The sequence below is a fragment of the Anser cygnoides genome, chromosome 12, assembly GCF_040182565.1.
Source record: "Anser cygnoides isolate HZ-2024a breed goose chromosome 12, Taihu_goose_T2T_genome, whole genome shotgun sequence".
NCBI lineage: Eukaryota > Metazoa > Chordata > Aves > Anseriformes > Anatidae > Anser > Anser cygnoides.
In genome coordinates this window covers 5,042,483-5,065,161 of record NC_089884.1, presented here as the reverse complement: position 1 = coordinate 5,065,161, position 22,679 = coordinate 5,042,483, and the positions used below count along the sequence as shown (strand labels likewise).

At 42.3% G+C, this 22,679-nt stretch overlaps 1 protein-coding gene across 1 annotated transcript in view; it reads left to right on the top strand.

The window, feature by feature from the left end:
* CMIP (c-Maf inducing protein) overlaps nt 1–22,679 on the top strand; it is a 128,765-nt gene extending 106,086 nt beyond the window's left edge. Inside the window, 11 exon segments of the mRNA XM_067004753.1 lie at nt 7,100–7,165; nt 8,260–8,286; nt 8,767–8,815; nt 10,291–10,398; nt 12,153–12,269; nt 13,622–13,762; nt 14,720–14,767; nt 15,555–15,701; nt 17,094–17,199; nt 18,340–18,410; nt 20,713–22,679. Coding sequence (XP_066860854.1) covers nt 7,100–7,165; nt 8,260–8,286; nt 8,767–8,815; nt 10,291–10,398; nt 12,153–12,269; nt 13,622–13,762; nt 14,720–14,767; nt 15,555–15,701; nt 17,094–17,199; nt 18,340–18,410; nt 20,713–20,766 — 934 coding nt within the window. The 3' untranslated portion in view covers nt 20,767–22,679.

The window sequence follows — 22,679 nt, the reverse complement described above, 5'->3', positions numbered from 1 at the left end:
ACAGTGGGGGGGCTTTTCCCACGGGCCTGGTGTTGTCAACATCTGTGACCAGCAAGCACACGGTTATAAATCCATCCCCAACACTGGAGGCCAGCGTCTGAAAGAGACATCTGGCACTGCCAATATGTACTAAAAATAGCATTAGAAGATGAAAAGGGAAAGCTGATTTGTACAGTGAGCCTCAGGCATATTACAGAAGACAGGATATTGTTGCCAGTGGTTTCTCTTTTGTTCTTAGCCACTGAAAAAAAAAAAAAAAAGGATCTATTTGTCTCCTGCAGGGCTCTGGGGATTGCCTGAGACAAAGCTAGAAAAGACAGGTCCATTGCTGGTGCAGTGGTAGGCAACACTGCTCCCCTGGCTTCAGAAGGAGGTAGATGAGGCCAGTGGCTTTCGCTTAGGTGTTCTCCCTGCGCGTCTATGTAGAAGTTTTAGGACTTGCTCAGATTTACTTCTGTTACAATGGATCCTCTGCTTGTTGACTGATTGCTTTCATACAGCAAACCTGTATTAATGAACCAGTGCTCAGATAACCTTTAGTATATGATGGCTCTGTGGTTTCCTGGGAGGCAGATCCTCTGAATATCTTGAAGAGGAATGTAGAATAAGAAATTCTTTAGGGAAAGCTTCTTTGTCTCCTGGATAAATAAATGAAGTGAAGGAGTAACACAAAAGGTAGACTGCAGGATAGAAGCTTGTAATAAAACCATGTGTTGATGAAGTGTAGTAAACCAACCCAAAACAGTTTTGTGGGCTTTGACAGCCAGCTCTGTTACTGGGTTGCATATGTCTGTGGGCAAACTTTAATGACTATTAAACAATGTAAGGCTTAATGAAGTGATAGTTGATTTTTTTAAGATTACATGATAGTGGGTTAAATTTGGCCTCCTCTGTAAACTGTGAGCATTTGGCTACACTGAAGTCAAATGCCAGCATGGGTATTCACTCTCTAGGAACTGCTTGAAGTGCCATGATGGAGGATTTTGTGAAAGTTTTTCCCCGCGTTTTCAGTGTTTTCAGAATATATTATGCCAATTTCAACATAATGCCTTCACTCACTCCTGTGCTGTCTTGCAAATGCATTCGTAAGCACACACCCAGAATTGGAGGCAGGATAAATGAATCCAAGATACTGTTCCTATTACATTCTTGAGTGGGAAGTTGCTGAAGGATGATTTTTTTCCCCTTGCCTAGCCTCCTCTCCCCTTAAAAAAATGTTTGCATTAGAATAGCACAGTATCTGGCCTTGCTTCATCTGATGGCTTCTAAGTCTTCATGCACCCAGGTGCTGCATTAAACATGTGGTGTATTTATCCCTGTCCCCTTGACTCTAGATGTTTTCCATAAACACTATGAACTCGCTCAGTCCCGATGCTGGCTTGGGTGCTGACTCATTAAGCATTGACGGTTTTGGTTTCATCATGCAGCTGACACACACTTATAAACAAATTCACAAACGGGCATGTTCTTCCTCGCGGTCTCCCTAAACTTTAAAATTTGATATGCCAGGTCTCCATTCCCGTATTATTTCTTGCACAAAGAAATTATTTCTTAGTTCACTCCATACCTTAAAATCACTTTTTTTGATGTGTGCTTTCTTTTTTTAATTTTTAATCAAGTTCTTCAACAGCAACAGTGAAAATGGTAATCTCTTACTGCCATTGCACAGGTTGTAGGGTAGAGCAGCTTTGTGCCCTTTTTCAGATTGCACACCGGTAATTCTGAAGGGCAAAGCCCACAAGACTCGTATAGTGCAGGAGCAGTGATACTACACAATTGGTGCAACTTCCCTTGGATTGCTTTGCCAAAGTCCACACCCAACTTTAGAAATCACAACCTATGAAAATATAGGGCAGTTTCTAAGGCAGAGCCATAGCTGGTATATATTGTTGTAGCTCCAGTGAATTGGGTTCACTTCTTTTCGTGTTCACTCCCTGGTTTTTTATTTTTTATTTTTTGGCTCCCAAAAGCATTGCTGCAGAAACTAGTTCTGCTCCTGATTCTGCCACTGGCATACTGGGAGATCTTAAGATGAGCTGCTTCTTTTTGTGCCTCATTTCCCTTACTTGTAAATGTAGGTAAAGATGTTGAAGGATGTTTTAATAAACAACCAGTGTTGGAAAAGCACTGTAGAAGGGCCAGTAGTTACTGACAAAAATGCCAGAGAATCCTGTTGTGATGCTGACTGTTAGCATGCTTAAGCTCTTCTTGAACAGTCTTTCTGATGCTCTAAATACTGTTACTGTACTTTGAAAAATGGAGAACGTGAATAAACAGAATTGGAGTTCATGCCAATAGGAAGAAAACATTCATTATAAAAACAACAGCTATCCAGGAGCTGAGCTCTCAGCATGCAGTCACTAAAATAATGTTCTTATTAATATCAGTGGTAAGCCAAACATAAGTAAGTTGCTTAGCATTGAATTTAATTGTTCTTTTAGGTGTCTGACTCAATATCATCATCAAAACAAGAGTCACCAACAATGATATCTTTTTTACATAATTAACTTAGGGCAGCGGGGAGTAATTTATTTAGGCAGATTTTAATTATTGAAAGTCTAACAAATAAGAGTTCTTAACAGTTATCTTCAGCAGAGGACATTTTATTGTTCACCTAACTCCTACACAATACATACTTGTGAATAAAAAGCTTCTAATATTGATTAAAACGTAGCAGCGGTTATTTAATGATCACTGTAAGATCTCCCTCTTTGCACAGAAGGCTAAATGTGCAGGATAGAAAATTCAGCTGTGTGGCCATTTCCAAAGCACCAAGAATATCTCTGACCCTTTTTCTAATGTAGTTGAGCAACAAAACACAACTATTGCATACGAAAGGAAAACATAAAGTCATAGATTTTAAGATGTTGGCAGATGACCATTTTAAGATGTCTGGGCAGATTTGAGAGGAGAGAGAGTCTCTAGCAGAACATGGTATTTTTGTCCTGTGCTCAGAAGTGGATCAAACTTCTGTGTCAATATTCCCTAATGCATCCTGGACTCTGTTAGGGCTATTCATGCCAGCCAGCGCCTCCTGAATGCGACAAGGCTGAAATTGGTGCGTAGAAAATGCACTACATTAATTGAAATCTTTCTGTTCATCAGATTGACTTAGAGGATCTGTGAGCTGCTCAGCACTGTCGAGCTCCTTACTTGCATGTTAATGTTGCCATGCATCAGGGAATCGGTGGTGCTAAATTTGCTTCTTTCAAAACCCCAAGTCGGGGGACTTGGTCGTCTTTGTATTATCTGGCGGAGTTGCCTAAAAGATGTTTGATCTTGTCAAGCTGCTTGGTCTGGAGAAATGAGCTATTTCTGAGCGGTTGCTCACCACGTCTTTATTATGCTCTAAAAACAAAGAGGTTTTGGGGCTCGTGGTCTCTCGGCGATAAGACCAACAGCTTTCCAAACGCCAGCGTCTGCCGGAGCTTCCCCTGCCTTCTCTGCATTCCCCAATAGGTCAGGGGCATGCTCTGCATATCCCCAGTGGATTCTCTTGTGTCGTGTTTATCAGGGTTGCCCTGGGCTGCTAATATGTTTTGGATTGTTTGTGCCGCACATGACATATGGGCAGGTTTTCATTTTGGTGAAAGGTGATCCTTGGGAAGGAAAATGTATTATGTGGACGGGCCAATGGCAACCGTGGCCCAAAGGCAAATCCGCTGCGGCGGGGGGATTATTTTTGCAATACTGCGGCCGGCTGAGGTGGTGGCCACGACGAGCACGGCCGCTCCGTCGGGCTCCTGGTGCAGGTCGTTACCTGCAGCCAGAGCTGATCCCTCTGCCTCTCTCTGCCTGCTTCAAACGCTCCCAGCTTGTGCACGAGCTCCGAACGGAGCGAAAAAAAAAAAAAAAAGGCAGCCGTCTGAAATGAAAGAAGAGCGGAGATGAGATGAGTGCAGACAGAAAGAAAGTGTTTTTGAAAAGGGAAGAGGTGGGAGGAGGAGAAACACCGTAGGCTTTTAATAAGTAGTTTAGTTTTATTCTTGGGCTATGTTTGTTTCATGTTTCCTAGCGCAGATTGAAGGGATTACAGGTTGCATAGATCTTATGTTCAGGTCCCACTCATGTGACCGAGCTCTATATATTTCATAGGAGACAGTTTTCTTCCTTTCTTCTCCCAGGAAAGGAGGCGATGGCGTGTTTTCACTGCCCTCTCGCAGACCTTGCTCCACAAATGGATGCAGCACATAACCCCCAGCTTTCATCAGTCCAATTCTCTCTGCAGTGTTTTGCTTGGTGTTGGGCTATTACAAAGCAGCTTTTTTTTAGTTCCCATTGCAATTTCCTTTGAAGAGCAGCCATGAAAAATTGATTGGTTCACATTATTACTAATCACAACTCTCCAGATTGCTCAAGGAGGAATTTTGGTGGTGTAACACTTAACGTGAGATGTCACGGGAACTAAGCCTCGAAGCGGGTTTCAGCTTTTAAGGCTCTGCTAGGGAGGATTTGTGGCTGCTTTATCTCACGTGATGTGAAATACCTTGAGCACCTTTCAGTTTTCCCACTCAGCCTTTTGACATTTGGGTCTCTCTGCTCTAAATTCTGCTCTTGAAGTTATTTCCGCTGCATCGAGCAACAAAAAACTGTCATTTTTAGAGTAAAATCAGTCGCTGGTTTAGGAGGAATTTCCAAAGTATGTGCATAATAATAATAATAACAAAGATTGTGCTCATTTGGCTCCTCGGCTCTTTGAGGACATGGAGGCAGGCGCTGAGGTCTGTGCGTGAACACAGTGTTGAGCTGCACCCAGAGGCCACTTGCACGAACTACGGACTATGTTCTTGCACTTACCAAACAGAACACAATTTTTGATGGAGGCAAAAATTAGGCTCAATGGCTTTTAAAGTGAATGGCATGGGCATGAAGTTTCTTTTCTGGGTAACTGTAGTTTGACATGTGATATGCTTTGTGCCTCAAATGCTAAAGAAAAGGAGAGGAAAACCAACAAGATGTAATCATCAGGGGACATAGCCAAGACTCTCAAATGTTATTTGCTCAGTGTTCTGGGGAGAACCAACGCTGAGGTTTTTGCCTGGTCAGTGCATCCCCCATTGCCGGCCTGCCTGCCTTTTAGCTCCAACCTCGTACCTGACTAAGCTCATTTGTGGTTATTTAACCAGCACGGGTAGGGGAAGAGACGTCTCCCTGAACTCAACACGGTGTTGTGGTTCTTGGCCTGTTGGCAGAGGAGTTTCAGGAAGGAAACAGCTGGGAAAGTACATGCTAGGATTGTCTGGTAACACACCTGTGAAAAGGGCAGGGCTGTTTGCCGAAGTACCTACCGAAAGGCACGTAGTTGCATATGGCATGGGAAATAAAAGTGTATTGAACTTGGGACTTCTGCACAGTACTGACCCATCCCACGGGTTTTTGTACAGCATTCATCTGCTTTTTAATATCCTAAGCTACTGCGAGATCCTAGTTCTTGTGGGTTGGTTACTTTGAGACGTTATATCGAGTTATATTGGTTATTGAGATATTACATGTTTTTTTAATCTGGAGTCATACCGCTTTTCGGCAAGTGATGATTGCTTCTCTGACGGATTGTTAAATGATAATTATTCTTTCAATTAAAATTTTTTTACGTTGCTTCTTAAGAGTACCCTGCTCAGGCACACCTAGTTTCGTTGTGTCCATGAGCATGCCTTGGTGAACTGTCCCACATCGTGGGTATTAACCTCTCTTAGTTTATGGAAAGCACTCTCTTATGTGGTTCAAAAAGTGGGTGAGACTTCTGGAAATGCATCCATTTAGAACCTTGTCTTTGCAAAAAATGCATCATTTTGGAACAGTTCCTGTGCATATGTTGCCTGTTTCTAATGCTATCAGTGGTGCTGTCCGTTTGGGAACATTACGCTTCGTTCCTTCCTAACGAAACATCGGACTTGTGTGCCAAGTTTGCAGTAAGCTGCAGCCAATAATCCAGCTTTTGAAACTGAAATCCAAAGGGTAACAGTGGTAAAAGGAGACTGTGGGATCTTCTACGTTGTCTTGTACAGACACCCCAAAGTGTTTTGCACCATCTTGCTGGGTTCCGTTCCCGGTTCTGGTGCTGACTCGCCAGATTCACTTCTCCTCTCTGTTCTTTGCTTCGTTCAACCTACGGTGGTCGTGCCTGCTGTGCAGTGTGTTGTTACTGCAATTAATTAGTGGTAACTGATTGCTGGCTGTCCGAGCTCACTTGAAGGAGACGGGTGGCTGCATGGGAGGTGCTGTTCCTACGTGAGGAGCCGTGCTGGCCGCGCTGCAGGCGCTGGAGCAGCCACGACATGCAGGCAGATCGAGACAACACACTGCCAGGGTGCTTTGCGCCGACCCGTGCAGGCTGCAAAGCTGCGAAAGGATGTTCTCTTTACCCTAGTTCATGTGAACATCCCCTTCTGGTGGCTCCTCCTAGGAGGGCAGCGCCGTATATTGACAGCAGAGAATAGAACAGGGCATCAGCTGGCAGCAAACACAACTGAGAGGAGCCACCTCTTACAGGGTACGCTGAGCTCTCTGCAGTCGTATCCTCATCTGTCCTCTTTCACTCTTAATTTGGGGATTTTCGAATGAATTGCGAATGTGCACGGCAATCTTTGGAAAAGTTAAGTAAGGTGTACAAAAAAAAAGTGTCAGATGAATGCCACACAATTATTTTCTAAATCAGCCGTTGGAATTGTATTTGTTATGTGTGGGTCAAAAATGGGGGCTTACCTTTCTTCCTACAACTAGACCGATGCCTTCTAGCAAAGGAAAATAAATTCCAATTAAATGCAGAATAGAGCTGTAAATAGCAATGGCCTGGTAATTGCTGTACCAACCTAGATGAAAGTATTACTTAGTGATTAAATGTCAACAGGTTTCATAAACAGCAAATGTCTTTAAGTTGACATAAAGAAGGCCTCTCATTGTAAATACCAGATTTATTGTGTCCCTGTGGAGAATGTGCTGAAAATGGAACGGGAAATGTCACCGTAGCTCTTTGGAGTATCTCAATAAAGCAAAAGAGTTGTTGATGCCTGCAGTAAAAAGCTTTTGACTCCTCAAACTAGCTGTTGACAAACCATATTCCATGCATGCTATCCTGGTAATAAAAATGTTCCTCTTTCAGGTCAGACTATGATGACTGGAGACCAGCCCTGGCCAGCTTGCTTCAGCCTATCCCGTTTCCCAAGGAGTAAGTTTGCCCTGTCTTAGTATTTACTGGGTAATTCTTGTTAATGTTGTTTTATGGTGAAACAACGTCAGGTAAAACCTGACTGCAACAGGGGCTTTGTGCCCCCAGTTACTGAGGTGGGATTCAGAGTTGATTTTTGCAGATAGAGGCACCCAAAGTCTTCCTCACCTTCATCTTCCTTCCCCACTTCTCTAAGATGATCTTAAAGAGAAAAGTGGTTAACTAGAGACAGGCAGACGAGAAAGGAAGGGAAGCTGGTGAGGAGGAGAGTAAAGTGAGAGATTTAGTGGAGGAGGATGCTTCACTGGCGTCACAGAGACTCGTATCGTTTGTATTTTGCATTAAATGAAGAAGCTACCCTACGGATCAGCCAGGCTCCCTCGGAAACCTATTAATGAGCAGTAGTGTTTATAAAATGCAGACCTCCACGGACAAACATTACAACCTATAATTGTACAATTTGCTAGCTTATCACATCCCCTAATGACCTGGTGTCTTGAATCAGGGAGGTCTAATCCTCTGTGCCAGGTTACCTGGGCTACAGCAAGAGCTTGGAAATAGGCAACAGAGGCATCATTTACCTAAGTCAAACTCGAGTCCTGGGGGAGGTGTAAGCCGTACCGTGATGCAAGGCACTTCACAGAATGACCATTAATTGCTTTACTGATGTATGATATTAATTAGTTGTGAGCATACTTTGATTGCGTTGCAATTAAAGAATTCACCTGGCTGTTGGAGGTAGCCAAAATTCTGTTCATAATTATATAGCTGTATTGTAAGTCTTTCACTTGGTTTCGTCTGACCCCTAAGCTCCCACTGACATTAGCCTTGGATGCTTGTTTAAGACAGAATGCAGGAAGAACCACAAGATTCAATCCAAGTGCTATTTTTTCTTCATTTTTTTCCCCCTAGATTAACGAAGGAGACTTTACGTGATCTTTTCTGGAAAGATTATTCTTTTTGTCTTGTGTGCTGCAGTTGCTTAGCAAATCCTCTTATTATCTGAAAAGAAATGAAAAGTGTTTTTTTTTTCTTTCTTTCTTTTTTCCCTTTCCTCCTCCCAAATCCTCATGCTATTCTGTTTTGAATTTCAGGGCGCTTGCACATGAGAAATTCACAAAGTAAGTTGGAGCTTGTTTGTTTCGTTAAGGGGAGTGATTACTTAAAGTACTTGTACTAGTCAATAACAGCAGTGATGCATTATTCAATATTGTGTCTCTAAGGTTTTTTATCTGTATGGGGCTGTGAGCATGTTCTGTTAGCAATATAAAGTTGTAGTTTTCTTTGTAATTTACTGCGACAGCAGGAGCCCAAGGACCAAAGGCACTGGATGCTGATAGAATTTACAAACCAGTTTGTCACTGCACATCTCTGAAAGCTTTTCTAGACTGTTTTGAATAGACTGTGTCCTTGGTAATCACTTTTAGACCTCCTATTTCCTTCCTGTGGAAGCAGTTCAACTTGTTTCTCTTTAGAGCACATCGTTTAAAGTGTAATCCAAGAGAACTGTGACACTTGTGTGAATACTGCAACCAGCAGCTGCTTTTTCTTGTCCTTTTAAATTTCTTTTTTTTTTCTTTCTTTTTTTTTTTTTGTTTTAGGGAGCTGAAATACGTGATTCAGAGATTTGCAGAAGACCCAAGACAAGAAGTGAGTTCAGTGACCATTTTCACAGAGCATTAATTGGAGGGATTGCGAGTATGCTTGTTCAGAGGATCCTTCCTGAAGCAGTTTGCTTCAAAACATGGTGTAGTTTTGCTGCTCTTGAGTCTCTGAGGGATTAGTAGCCACTCAGGATATACTGTTTTAGTATCAATGGTTTCTTGCATTATGTGTTGTGACCTCCTTGTCTGAGCTCAGTTGATGTCCTTGCTCTTCAGTAAACTGCAACCAGCAAGACTTCCCCAGTTTCTTGATTCTCTCCCAGCTTTTTGTGTTCCATATGAAAAAAAAGGGAAGCAAAATCCATGGATCCATACAGTTTGCAAAAAAGCAGGGTTTATTTAGCTGTGTTTCAGTTACATTGTGTGCAAATGACCGTAATTCTCATAAATTAGCAGGAGAAAGGGGGTAGGAGGTACGTTACTGGAATGAGTGCATAGCTGTAGCATAGCCTCACGGTGGCTGACTGCTTCATAGCTGCACATGTAACGTGTTTAACATAATCAGCTCTGGCTGAGTCAGAGGGGACCTCTCATCCACATTCATATTTTTGTGCCAGCATAAGGAGAAGAAAGCTCCCCCGAACTGTCGGTGAGGAGCCAGTGTTGTCATCATTGCCCGGAGCTCATGGTTTTCATTGTTTCAGCCTTTGTAAGCAATAGTCACCCTTGCTGAATAAGAAAGTCTTTATTTTTTAGAATGGCACCAAGATTTCATCTGTCACTATCGTTATGTCCCCAAGTAAGGGGGCATGGACTTTTCTTTCCCTCTGACCTCCTCAAAAATTAAATTAGAATGTCTGTCTCTCTTCAGGGAGGAAAAAAAAAAAAGGAGGAAAAAAAAAGCTTGATGATGACTCCTCTGTTAAGATGTAGGACTAGATATAGTTATCTCTACAGTGGTACCAGTTCTTCTGTGCATCTTCTACCTTATGTGTCCCTGTTGCATTTTCTGTGTTGGCTTCTTTCACCCAGACTCTGGTGAAGTCTTGTTACAGCAAGACTAAGAGTTTTTCATGATCGGAATGAGCAAGCCATCAGCCTCTGCATTTCATATTCAGATCATGTCAGAAGTATAGACACATGCTGGGAGGACAGGGGGAAAACAGCAGAAGCTTTGAAATTTGAGTTTTTCTTTTTCTTCTTTTGTTGTTGTTTTCTTTCTTTTTTTTTTTTCCCTCCTCAAGTGAAAAGAACTGTTCTAGATTAGAGCCATTTTGTGTTTGATTTCTGTACAGGGAATGAAAAATGACATGCAGTTAGTGGTGATATAATTTCCCCCCTCCTTTATAACACAAAAAATGGATTTTGTGAGTAAAGACTTGCTGACGTCTAAATTGGGGTATTAACCATGAAACTTCCAGCAGCCCCCAGTTTTGCAGTTACCTCTGTACGTCCAGCGTGGGAGACACTGGTGGTTATTGGCAGAAACTGTAACCTTCCCAATGTCTTCTCTTTTGGCAGGTCCACTCATGTTTGCTGAGTGTGCGGGCTGGCAAAGACGGCTGGTTCCAGCTCTACAGCCCTGGAGGAGTGGCGTGTGATGATGATGGAGAGCTGTTTGCCAGTATGGTACGTGTCTGCAATGATGTGAGTTTAGTAACTTCTCTTCAGTAAGTAGGTAATGCGTAGCTGGAGATAAGAAGCTTTACGTGGTTTTTTTTTTTTTCTTTTTTTTTTCTTCAAAAAAATATCTAATTCATGGTTCTGTAAGCCACAAGTATTCACTGGGAAACCTAAATCTTTACGGTGTCAAATCCATTGCTTGCAGTCAGAATTTGGTTAACTTTCCTTTCTTGAACTTTGGCTTTTAACTCGTAGGAGGACTGGAAAGAAAATAACAGATTTGAATCCCTGATGCTGGCACTGTTTTTCTGTACCACCTGGATCAAGTCACATAGGTCTCACTGTGTCTTAATTCTCCATGTATCAAATAAAATGGAACTTTCTACTTTCTTCCCTTAGTTAGGGGAAAAACATCTGTTGATGTCGGTTGTTGGCATACAGTGAAGTGGCTTTCAGGGGGATATACGCTTCATGCATCTCCCATATGCTGAACATTTTGGGACATGTAGAACATGTCTGTCTGTCTGTACTCTTAACTTAAATTGAGATTGATCCAATATCTGTGAAATAGAATGGACAAAGACTGTTCACAAAAGGGTTCATGTGTCTTGTGTCTTTTTGTATTTGGAAAGAAAATGCCTACAAAACTAAATACTTTCTCCCAAGAGCTTTTGTGGTCCATGATATTTATGAGCATCAGGAGATGGTGTGCATGAGAAAGCATAGTGCTAACATACATGAATATGCAGTACTATTGTGCCCTTTGCAGGGATGTCCATAAATACTTAAAGAGCTGCTAACGACTAACCATAAAGTTTGAAAAACATCTTGTTCCAAGATGGGTCTTACATTACTTTTAGCATGAGTATTTTCCATCTTTCAAGAAAACCTCCAAAAAAGCTTAATGATGATAACTGTATGAAATAAAATCTCATTTGGCTTGAAACTCACCTTTTTTAAAGGTCATCTGAGCAGGTGGATACTTAAGAAACAAAGATTTTGTGTTCTAAAGGCCTTGCTGGCAGCAAAGCTACAAGGAAAAAGAATTGCATGGTAGCACGTGTTCTCTATAGAACTGACCTCGTCATGGAATGGGTATGATATTTTTGGCACTATTGAACATAGCCCAGGAAATACCATGGACCAAGGAACACATTTACAAGCTCATTGCAGGGTGATACTGGTTTGGAGTCTACATGGTGGACTTCTGACTGCGCAGGTGCCTGAAAACTACAAATTCTCACATAGTGCTCTGCCAGCAAGCTGGTGAATCAGCCTGGGCCATAAAATAAGACTTTCAGCTAGGAACCCGAAATTCTCTGCAGTTAATATTTAGGGCATTTAAATGGGAAATGATATTGCCAACCTTTTTTGTGAGAGGAGACTCTCGTATTTGATTTGTACAAGTAGTTTTGCATTCCTGCCATAGGTGTCGTTGTGTGATATCATCCAGTGCTTTCTGGAGCTAGGAGAGCGTCTGCAGGACGCTTTTGTCAGCTAGAGGACTCAAGGGAGTTTTAAGAGGAGCACGTCTTTCCTTTCACGGCAAAGTGAAAGACATGCGTTTTGACCTTGTTCAAAAAGTCACTTCCAATCAGCAATAAAACCACCAAGAGACTGCAGCCATAATAGTAACGAAGGCCTCCTTTTCTTTAGGTTTGTTGCAAATACTTAGATTTGACTGCGTAACATTTTCTCTTCTAAATGCATGTTTTTCTTAGGCTCACATCTCTAATTTCAGCTTTCTGTCTCTCAAATAGGTTCATATTTTAATGGGATCCTGCTATAAAACAAAGAAGTTCCTGCTTTCACTGGCTGAAAATAAATTAGGACCTTGCATGCTACTGGCTTTGAGGGGTAACCAGACGATGGTAGAGGTAAGCCCTAAGCATACATAGTTGTACGGGTTTACGAGCAGCACTCAGATTCAGTTTCACACTGCCTTTCCCAGAATTAGATCTAGTGGAACCAGAGAAGCCGAGTTCAGGTCTGCGTCGTATCAAACACCAGTAGCGGGTAGTTGTGTTCCCCTTGATTAACTGGAATGAAATATTGTTGCTCTGCAGACGAGAGTGTGAATTACATGAGAGGTGGCTGCAAGAATTTTTGGACCGAGAGATTGTTTGCTGTAATTCAGTTGGAGAGACTGTGGTGGGAAATAAATGGCAATGAATGTACAGGCTGTACCGAGGGGTCAGGGTGCAAGGCAACGAGACCTTTCCATGACTCAATGCCTAATGCTTGCCTTGCCACTTGCAAAATCAGCAGTGCCGTGAAAGTGCATTTATAAAAAATATTTGCTTGTATTAAAATGCATTTTTTTAGTGCTTAGTATAGGTTATTTTTCTTGCATTAATAGCAAATATTATTTTTCTGGGTTTCTTCAGAGAAGTTTCTTGATAAATGCCATCTTACATTTTAAAGAGAAACAGAGGGTGATAAAAAAGGTGGAAGGAGTTGCAATTTTTGCAATATAATGTTACGTGATTTTTTTCATTATAAAATAAAATGAAAATGCAAAGTTTTTATTCCCTCCATAATTTCATTGATATGATGTGTAGCTGAAAATGAAGGACAGCACGGAGGGGGCAGGTTGTGTCCCACTGGAGTTGTCTCCCCGGGGTCTGCCTTGCTCCTGGGGCGAGTCAGGTGTGTTCCCCATGAGCTGGAGGGTGTCCTGGCCACAGCAGCCATCTCCCAGCATCAGCTTCCCCTCAGACCTTTCCCCATCTGCCTCATAGACCGGGTGCACCTCACTTGCATTCTGCTTGCACAGAAAGCCCAGCACTTAGGGATGGAAAACGCAGCACTTGGCTGGCTCTGCTGCTCATGCATAATACCCCGAGCCTGCCACTCTGCAGTCCCGCCGGTACCTGGGAAATACTGGATCGATTGTACCTGCTCTGATGAGGGCTGTGGCATGAAGCCATCTTCCAGGACTGATGCAAAGTAATTGCACCTCTCAGTCAGAAGGAATGAGCGCTAATGGAAGACAGGATAGATAGGGTGACTTTCAGAGATTAGAGTTCATTCTTTACCAATAAAAAATGTGTTTCTTGTGTTGGAAAGTCAGTAAATGTTGCTAAGATCCTCTAATCTAGCCTATATAATGCATGCTCTAAAAACTTACCCAGTGATTTAAACTAGCATGCCCATGATAATTAGGATATTTGGAAAAAAAATGAATTTAAGGACTGCAGTGACCACTCTTCTTTCATTCTGCTGATAGATTTTGTGTTTGATGCTGGAATACAACATCATCGATAATAATGACACGCAGCTCCAGATCATCTCTACCCTGGAAAGCACAGACGTGGGAAAGAGAATGTATGAACAGCTGTGTGACAGGCAGAGGGAGTTAAAAGAGCTGGTATGTCACCCTGCATGCGGTATTGCCATAGCACATTGTGGTCTGTACTCTCCAGAAATGGAGGTACAAAAGAAAGACAAGCAGGGTGTGAAATTCCTGGCTAACAACAGGATGGGAGCAGTATTTAAAGGATCTTGCTGTGAATGTATATGCTGCGTGATATTTACTGATGTGTCTAATCCCATACTATGTTTCTGAATGATATTCAATAACCTGCTTAGAACCTGCATGGAAGAATAAAGGTGAAATCTTGCTGCCCTAAAATCTTGTAAGTCAGCTTGTCAAATTCTGCCACCTTTTGACATATGAGTAGCAAATGGTTCTGGGACTGGCCAGCGTTTCTTAATGCTTTGACATACACATTTCACCGAGGTGTTCTTTAGGTCTGAATTGCAGAGCTAGAGCCTATGAGAAAATGAATTTTTCCTGATTTTATTGACAGGGTCTACAGATTGAAGATAAATCTGCTCTCATTAGCACTTTTTCACCTCTGCAGACATACCTACAGTCTTCCTCTTCCCCTTTTCACATTTACATTTCTCTTCTATAATCCCCTTTCTCTGTCTGAAGAGAATATGCCTTTTTAAAGTCAAGCAAATGATTTTATCAGCTGCACAGTCACATCCCCCTTTGCTCTCAGAGTCCAGCATTTTAAGGCTGCTTCCTTTAAAGTGAAAGTAAGGGAATAAAGGCCGGTCGAGTCAGACAAAATGCTGACCCATGGCACGGAGACTGCTAGCTGTGGTTAGTGGCAGTCCCCTGGGTAGCAACAGGCCTGCATCTAGCACGCTCAGAAAATAATCAGTCAATGCAGAAAAAGCAGGGAAGAGGTGGAAGGGCTGGCTGGGAGCTTTGAAATTGGAGCAGGGTTTGTTCTGGTGAAAAGCTCTCTCTACTTCAGTTGGTCTGAAATGTAGAATGGCAACCTCTTTGACCAAAGTATCTTCTCTCTTACAGCAAAGAAAAGGTGGTCCCACAAGGTTAACACTGCCATCCAAGTCCACAGTAAGTTAATCTCGTTAATAGAAAAACAAGCTTTGTCTTTCCATATTGAACACTTTAAGTCTTTAAACACTTGATAAATGTTTACCACGTAGCACAGTGATTTTGGTCGGTCAAGAGGGGAGCCCTTCCACTCACTCTGTCAACATGACTGGAGTTTACTCAAGCAAGGGCACATTTCTGCTCTTGGGTCTGCACGCCAGTTTCCAACCCCAGTGCAAGCAGCAGGCCGTCAGATCTACACTGGTGCACAGATTTGGAATGCACAGTTGAATCTGAACATAGATTCAGGGACCAGATTTTGCATTAAAAAAAGCAGACTTGACAATGTGCAGTTCTAGATCTTACACACTGATGTCTGAAAGAGACCCGTCACTGTTGCAGATAAGAGCATTGGAAACCCAGAGTAAATTCACTGAAACGGGTAGCAGGTCTGAGCACCGTTTGGATCTAGAATTTGCTGTGAAATCTGCATTAAGTTAAACGGCCCATCTTCACCATGAGTTTTGAAACTGAAGCCTTGGTGCCTCATAAGGATACACAAGGAAAGAAAATTTGAGTTCTACTGTCTGGATGCATTTTTCCCAGGGTGTGTGAAGCAATGCTGCCACAAGAGCTCAGCTGCTTGCCAGCAAACAGAAACTTCTCTGTGTGGTTCTCTGTTACTGTAAACAAGTGGTAGAATTGTGCAACCCTTGCTGGTTAGCAGTATCAGTGACACCACTGCAGATGATTGCAGGCTGGGGAGTTGATAATCTTGCTTATCAATCTGGTTTGTGTTTGCTTTCAGGATGCAGACCTGGCCCGCTTGCTAAGCTCGGGATCTTTTGGAAATTTGGAAAATCTCAGCCTGGCCTTTACCAATGTAACAAGTGCTTGTGCCGAGCACCTCATTAAACTGCCTTCACTCAAGCAGCTGAACCTGTGGTCAACTCAGGTAAGTGCTTTGCAGACTGAAACTCAGAGCAGGAACCCATGCTGACTAATTCTGAAATTTCACGTTACGTCAGCATGAGAAGAATGTGTGAAAAGGCTTGCATAGAATGAGCTTGTCTGCATGCTATTTTTACAGGGCCTTTCTATGGTCTGGCTCATCTTGGGAACTGATTTTCTTTTTTAATTTTACTTTAAGAAGGATGGCATTTATCTTGGGTTGGAAGTTCCAGTTAGGCATTGTTGATGCTGTGTACTTTACAGTACATGTGCCACTGTTCATCTGAGAAGAGCTTATGCTTTCACCCATTTAGGACAAAGAAAAAGACACTGTGCTGCTTAACTGGTCAAGCAAAACACACAGTCTATGCAGCGTATGTAGGTAGTGAATTGCTCTGCGTGCTCATCAACCAGAATTTCTTTAAAAACAGCAGCAAAATAAACTAAAATAATGAATACATATAAGGAAACTATAATGAGAATGCAGTTATTTTGTAAGCAAAATGACGCCAACTTAACTGAATAAATCATTCAGCAGTTAATTGAAAGAGCTTTTAAAGTAAATTTTTTCTTCTACGTTTTCCTGCTGTTTTTGGTCTCTGAGGTTCTCCACTGAAGAGTTTTTTCCCTATTTTCTGTTAGCACCTATTCGTAGCGCTCACTAAAAATATGTTAGTTCCCAGCACAACCACAAGAAGCAGGACTTTTTTTCACTAAAATGTCATGTAAATATCTTGTCTTGTTTTTTTCCCAACTATTTTTGTATCCCAGAAATTTTCCTCTTTTTGTTTGGGTAGTAAGAAGTAGATATAAGATAGTCTGAAAACTAGCAAGCAGATTCTATCTCCTCTGGGTTTGTCCTAACAGTGTTAACTTCTGGATCTGAAAACTTGGATGCTTTTCGATCAAAATCAATTTATTTTCACTAGACAAAGAGACTGCTTTTTGTATGATTAAAAAAAAAAAAGAGAGAAAAAAGTTTAGATTCCATTTTATTTTGTGATATCCTGGTTTCCATTAATCCAGAATTTAGAAACAGCAGAAATGAAGTGGGTCAATAGAACAATTACCAATCAATAGTACATTGTTCTTGCGACCAAAATAGCTAATTAATACCACTTGCATTGTGTGCTTTTTGTGATGTGGTTGGGAGCTGGCTGAGACTGCCATAGCCATCTTGCATAGCCTGGGTGGGAGCCCTCAAACACAGTGCAGACTTCAAAGGCGCTCTTCTCATTAACTGGTGGCCTGTGGATAAGCACTGGGTAGTGAGTAAGGAGACCTGTACTCAAACCCACAAAATGATTTACAACCTGCAAGCCCTGTCCTAAACGTGCGCTGTTTGCACAGCGCTGTTTGTGCACTTTCCTGAACGCAGCTTTTCTTGCCCCCACAGTTCGGGGATGCGGGGCTGCGGCTTCTGTCGGAACACCTCACGATGCTGCAAGTGCTCAACCTGTGCGAGACGCCCGTCACGGACGCCGGGCTGCTGGCGCTTAGTTGTAAGTGACCAACTCGAGCTACGGAGGGAAACGGTGTGGGTTTGGAGGAATTCACGTGATTCACACAGAAGATTTCGTTCTTGGCCACCACAGTGACGTAGGACAGGCCATAGTCGTGCTGAGATTTAAACCGTCCTCCTCCTTGCCTGCTCGAGTCTGGCTCGAGTCTGGCTGCGGGCAGGGGAAGCAGGACTGCCACCTGAGCCTGCAGTAATGCTTCAAGGGTTCATTTTTTTTATTGATGTTTTGTCCCAGACTGTACTCTCACTCTTGCCTCTAACCGTACTGGTGTCATTTGTCTCAATCTCACATCGTGACCCATCACCCTGGGACTTCCCAGCCTTTTTCACACTCCCTGCTCTGCGCAGGAGCCTGCGCTTGTGGTGACGGAGGGGAAGATTGCAGAGCCACATAGCAGCTTTTTAGTGAGATAAGCAACTGTGTGCAGCAGGTTCCATATTTTCTGGCGTGTCTTGCTCCCTCTTTTTGGGGAGGTTAAACGCTGGCCGTTCTCATCTGGTTTAATATCAGAGCTAAGTAGGGCAAGGCAGAGCAGGGCCATGTAAGCAGCATTCAGGATTCCCCTCTGCACTGAGCGCTGCGTGACGTGCCACAATGAGACTCTTCCCTACGTCCAACAGTGTATTATAAACCTCGCCTGTTGGGTTTAAAGGACTCCTTTAACAGGCTTGATCTTACACAGACATGCCAGACAGACCAGTAGTTACAGCTCCTCTTAGGAAACTATTCTGCTAAGTGCCGGAGCCCAAAATGGAAATAGGTCAGGGGGAGAAGGGCTGCTGGTTCAGCGTGCCCCCTGCATACAACAAGCAAAGCACTGAGAACAAGCACTGCTCAGAATAATGTGCAGGAAACTGATTATGAGAAGTTGCCTGAACTCCTTTGAAGTCAGTGGACTTAAGCATATGCTTAATGGCCCTTCCTAAATAGGGACTTTTTCCTGGATGAGGGCCCAAACAGCTGTTTATGCATTTGTAGCTCTATATTTTACACTATTCAGCTTTTTCCTGAGACTGCTGCACATAGTCATGTCTTGTTTATGCTTTGGCCTACTATAAGCCTGGTGTTTCAAGAAAATGCAGCATGATCCTAAATATGTGTGTGTGTTTTCTCTTCTAGCCATGAAGAGCCTGTGTAGTTTAAATATGAACAGCACCAAACTTTCAGCAGATACCTACGAAGATCTCAAGGTACTTCTGAGTTACACCTGCTAAAGATGATAAAACTAGCTGGCCTAAGAGGGTTTGCAGATTTAGCAAATGCATGGTAGTGCCCAGTGCAGAGAGTACTGGCCCTGTGGAGTGGGTAACATGACAGTCACCTGAAGTGGTGTGGATTATTTTGGGAGGATAATGGCTGAAGCAGCTTTCTGAGGTTGTTGGCTTTGATGGACTCAGTAAGTGTTTAGTCTGTTGAGTGGATGAGTGTGAGGTGGAATCAGAAATGAAGTCAAGTCCTTTTTTGCCGGAGCTATCAGCAGTGAAGGTTTCATGAACAGGAGCATAGTGGTTGCTACCCGTGAGGACGCACAAACAGGGAAAATCTAGAGCACACCTCCAAAGCCATGTCTTGTACTGTTAGCAGGACCAAAAGTAATGTGGATGAACAGCATTACAGAGCTTTGGTTCACAGTGCAAAGGGAGAATTAAGGGCGTTGAGGAAGGTGCAAGTTTATCTTGACACCTCTTGGACTAGAACTGTGCTTTAAACAGAAACACCTGCACAAATGCCCAGTTCCCTTGAGCTTGATATGTAAGATGCCTGGTGTTGCCATTTGTACTGTGAATTTATAGCCACTTCAGCAAAATGGTAAAGAATGAGAGCGGAGCTGTGGGAGGGGAATGGCCCCAGGTGGTTTCAGACAAAGACCGACTGAGATGTGTTGGCTTGTGCGATTTCACGTGGACTTTTTCTTCACTCTGGTGTTGCGTGAGTCACATCTCCCCCCAGAGTCTTACCTTATAAACCTAAGTGCTCAAGATGAAACTCCACGTTATGTTGTCGTGTGTTGAAACCTTAGATTGTGCCAGGTTTACTCAAAAAGGTCACAACCTTGGGTTGAGTTTCAAACTCGTGGCAAGTCCTGAAACTGCTCTGCTTTCAAAATTCACTGCAAACGTATATCTTCAGTTCTGGCTGTGGAGCCAGGGCTCCCCCAGGGACTCAGTTGCAATGCTGCTAGCACAGATTTTTCAAGATCAAGTTTTCAAAACTTGTGTCACAATTGTATATGCAAAGAAGTCGTCCTTGGAATTAACAGCTGGCTTGCAGATGGGTTCACACAATGGAGCTTGTATCAGGCCCCAAGCATTCACAGACAATCAAGGTCAATGCTGCATTTGGCCCAGGGCTCTGAAATCGAGTCTATTGAAAGGATCCTCCAGTCCTACGCCTGCTTCTGAGCCCTTTTGCCACTAACTTGAGGCTGAAGCTCACATTTTCCAAACCGGTTCCCTCTGCTCTGGTGTTGCATGAACAGTCCTCAGCAGCAACACAAGGGAGTGACTTACCAGGGCAGACAGCAGAACTGGCGACAAGCGAAGTCGTGTTGATTGCACAGGATTAAAAAAGCTGAGAAAGCAGGCACACGTCACATTTTCCCTTCTCACCTCTTTCATCGAGATGAATCGTAGTGGCCATTTTTTAGAGCAGCGTGTACGTTCAAAGGGAGGGGAGTAGTTTCTCACCCTGGGGCGCGTGGTTATAGGTCTGTTGAGAACAGCTCAGCCTTCAAAGAATTTATTTTTGATACAAATCTCCCCTTCTTCTCCCCTTGGTCTGCAGGAGCATTCGGGGCACAAGGCAGTGATGCCATTTCCTCCTCACTCCTGCTCCCGCCCCACCAAACACGCTCGCACACACACAGACGCCCACATATGTACCAGGCGGGCTGAACCAGACAATAAATAAACACCCACTACTGAAGTCATTATTGCCTAACTGAAAAATTATTTGCTGGCAGTGTCTGTAGGATTATGACTAGCTCTTATCAAAATATGCGCGCACATAAATCAAGGAGTGAGGTAATAACGACTCCTAGAAACTTTCAACTTCTCAGTTGTGCCCTAGCCTAATTAAATGTGTTCGGGTTTGGAGAATTAGCTGTACGATTACGGTCAGAGAGCGTGGAAATGGGACCGACAAATAGGAAGAGAGCAAAAAGTTGATTGCCACCTGCCTCGCGCGGGGTGATTTGGGAACAATGAGTCCAAATGCATTGGAGCTGTGGAATTGAGACCACAAAGACACCAGAAGTTGCTGGCACTCCCTAAACTTGTTTAATAAATGGAGGGAGAAATCAGGCAATGCCATAGCGTGGAGGCTGCTGCAGTTTGAGTCCGCTGCTGTCACGGCTGCAGGTTGACAAACACATTTCGATAAGCGTTTGTAGAAAAAATAAAGACTGGGATCTGATCACAGTTGCTGTCGGTTGTAACAGAGCCTAAGTCCTGAAAGCACGCAATTAATTCTTTTTTCTCCTTCCCCACGCAGGCTAAACTGCCCAACCTGAAAGAAGTGGATGTTCGCTACACCGAAGCGTGGTGAACTCTCCCTGCCTCCAACTCTCTCTTTTGCTTCTGACAGGAAGGAAAAGAGTTTTAAAACAAACAAAGAAAAACAAACCGGAAAAAAAATAACTTTTGGCTAATATCTGTAGAGCAGTGAGTGCTGGGACTTGGTGGTAGGAGTCGTGGTATGAGGTGGAGGAATTGTGTGTGTCAGGGGACAGGGAAGGCCTGGACCTGGCCGAATTCTTGCAGCTTTGTGATTTCGGAATCAACATAATTTAAATTGAAAAGGAGAGAATTTAAAAAAAAAAAAAAAGAGGAAAAAAGAGGACTTTGTAGCAGCAAGAGGAATATAAAGAGGAAAAAAAACACCTTTGTGGATTTTATTTGCCTTTGTGTTTTATGCCGTGTGGAGAAAAAAAAATATTCATTTGTCATTATTTACCTGGGTTTCCTTGGCTGGCACAGTCCGAACTCCTCTTTGACCAGTTTTGCTCCAGAAAATCAAACTTACAAAAATCTCAAGAGAAGAAAACCAAAAGCAATCTGATTTTCATCCCCCCTCACCCTGTGTCCTCTCAGTTGTTATGCAAAGTAATTTTGTTGTACATAAGATTTACATAATGCACCTATTTAAGAAAATTGTTCACAAATAACAGGTCTGGGACCTGTCTTTTATTTATGAATTGTTAATTCTTTTACCCTTTTTTGCGTATAGTACTGTATAAACTAGTTTGCTGTCTTGTTGTTATTATTATTTTTTTTAAAGGAAATGTCCTCGAAGAATTGCCTTTTAGTAATGCAGACTGTATTATACTCCCTCTGTCACCACATTCATCGCTTGTCTTTTTGATTTCAAAATGCCTCATGTTATTAAATAGGAAGGAAAATATCTATCATAGGTATGGTTGTTGGGGGAGGGGTTGCAGGGATTAATAAAAATGAGATTTCCTTCCGACGTCTGGAAAACTTTCTTTAAGTCTTTTAAACCACATCAGATTTAAACATGGGTGATAGGGAAAATTTGTCACTTATTTTGCCGATGGGGTAATAACAAAACTCTGTCAATTTTACAAATTGCCTCTGTTGTTTTCTGTTTACGTCCGATATTTCAAAAAGTGAAAAAAAAAAGCTCTCCCTCCATTTTGTGTGTACGCTTTTTTTTTTTGCCTTTTTTTTTTTTTTGCCTTTTCCTCTTCTCCGCCCTTCCCTCCCTCCCCCTACCTGTTCTGTGCACGCATTGTTCTGCATGTTCCTCTGGGGAGGCTGCAAACATAGCCTCGCTGCTGATCTGATAGCTCTGACCTGTCTGTAAATGTGACTGCTACGTTTTTTCAAATTTTCTTCCACAATTGCTTAGAAGATGATTTTTTTTTTAAATTGTGTTTTCTTTTATAACTATGCTGTTGACTTTTGTTTTTTCATAATGAGCCTTCATTGTACAGAGCTGCTTATTTAAAAAGAAAAAAACAAAAACAAGTTTTTCCTCTGTTTTAACACCTTTATTTTATTCTTCAGCACCTCAAGGTTTCACATACAGCCAATGTAATTTTTTATATATAAATATATATATATTTAATCTTATTCAATGGAAGCCAAGCTTTTTTTTGTTTTTTGTTTTTAAACTTTGTTGCTATGTAGACAACCCCTACCCAAATCATGTTCTTTTTTCTTTTTTTCTTTTTTTCATTTTTTAAATAAATAAAATGGAAATTGAGTCTTAACTCATGTAGTGTGCCAGGTTTTTTTTCCCCTTCAAATCCCAAACTGTATGCAGATACAGTATGGGAAGAAAGAAGAAAAAAAAAATAAAAAGGAAGAAAAATTATGCCAACATTTTCCTTAGCACTGTTGCTTTTACCAATGGTTTACTACTACTGTTCTGTAGCTGTGTACAAAGAGATGTGAAATAATTTCAGGCAAAAATAAACTGTAAGTGACTATCTTTTA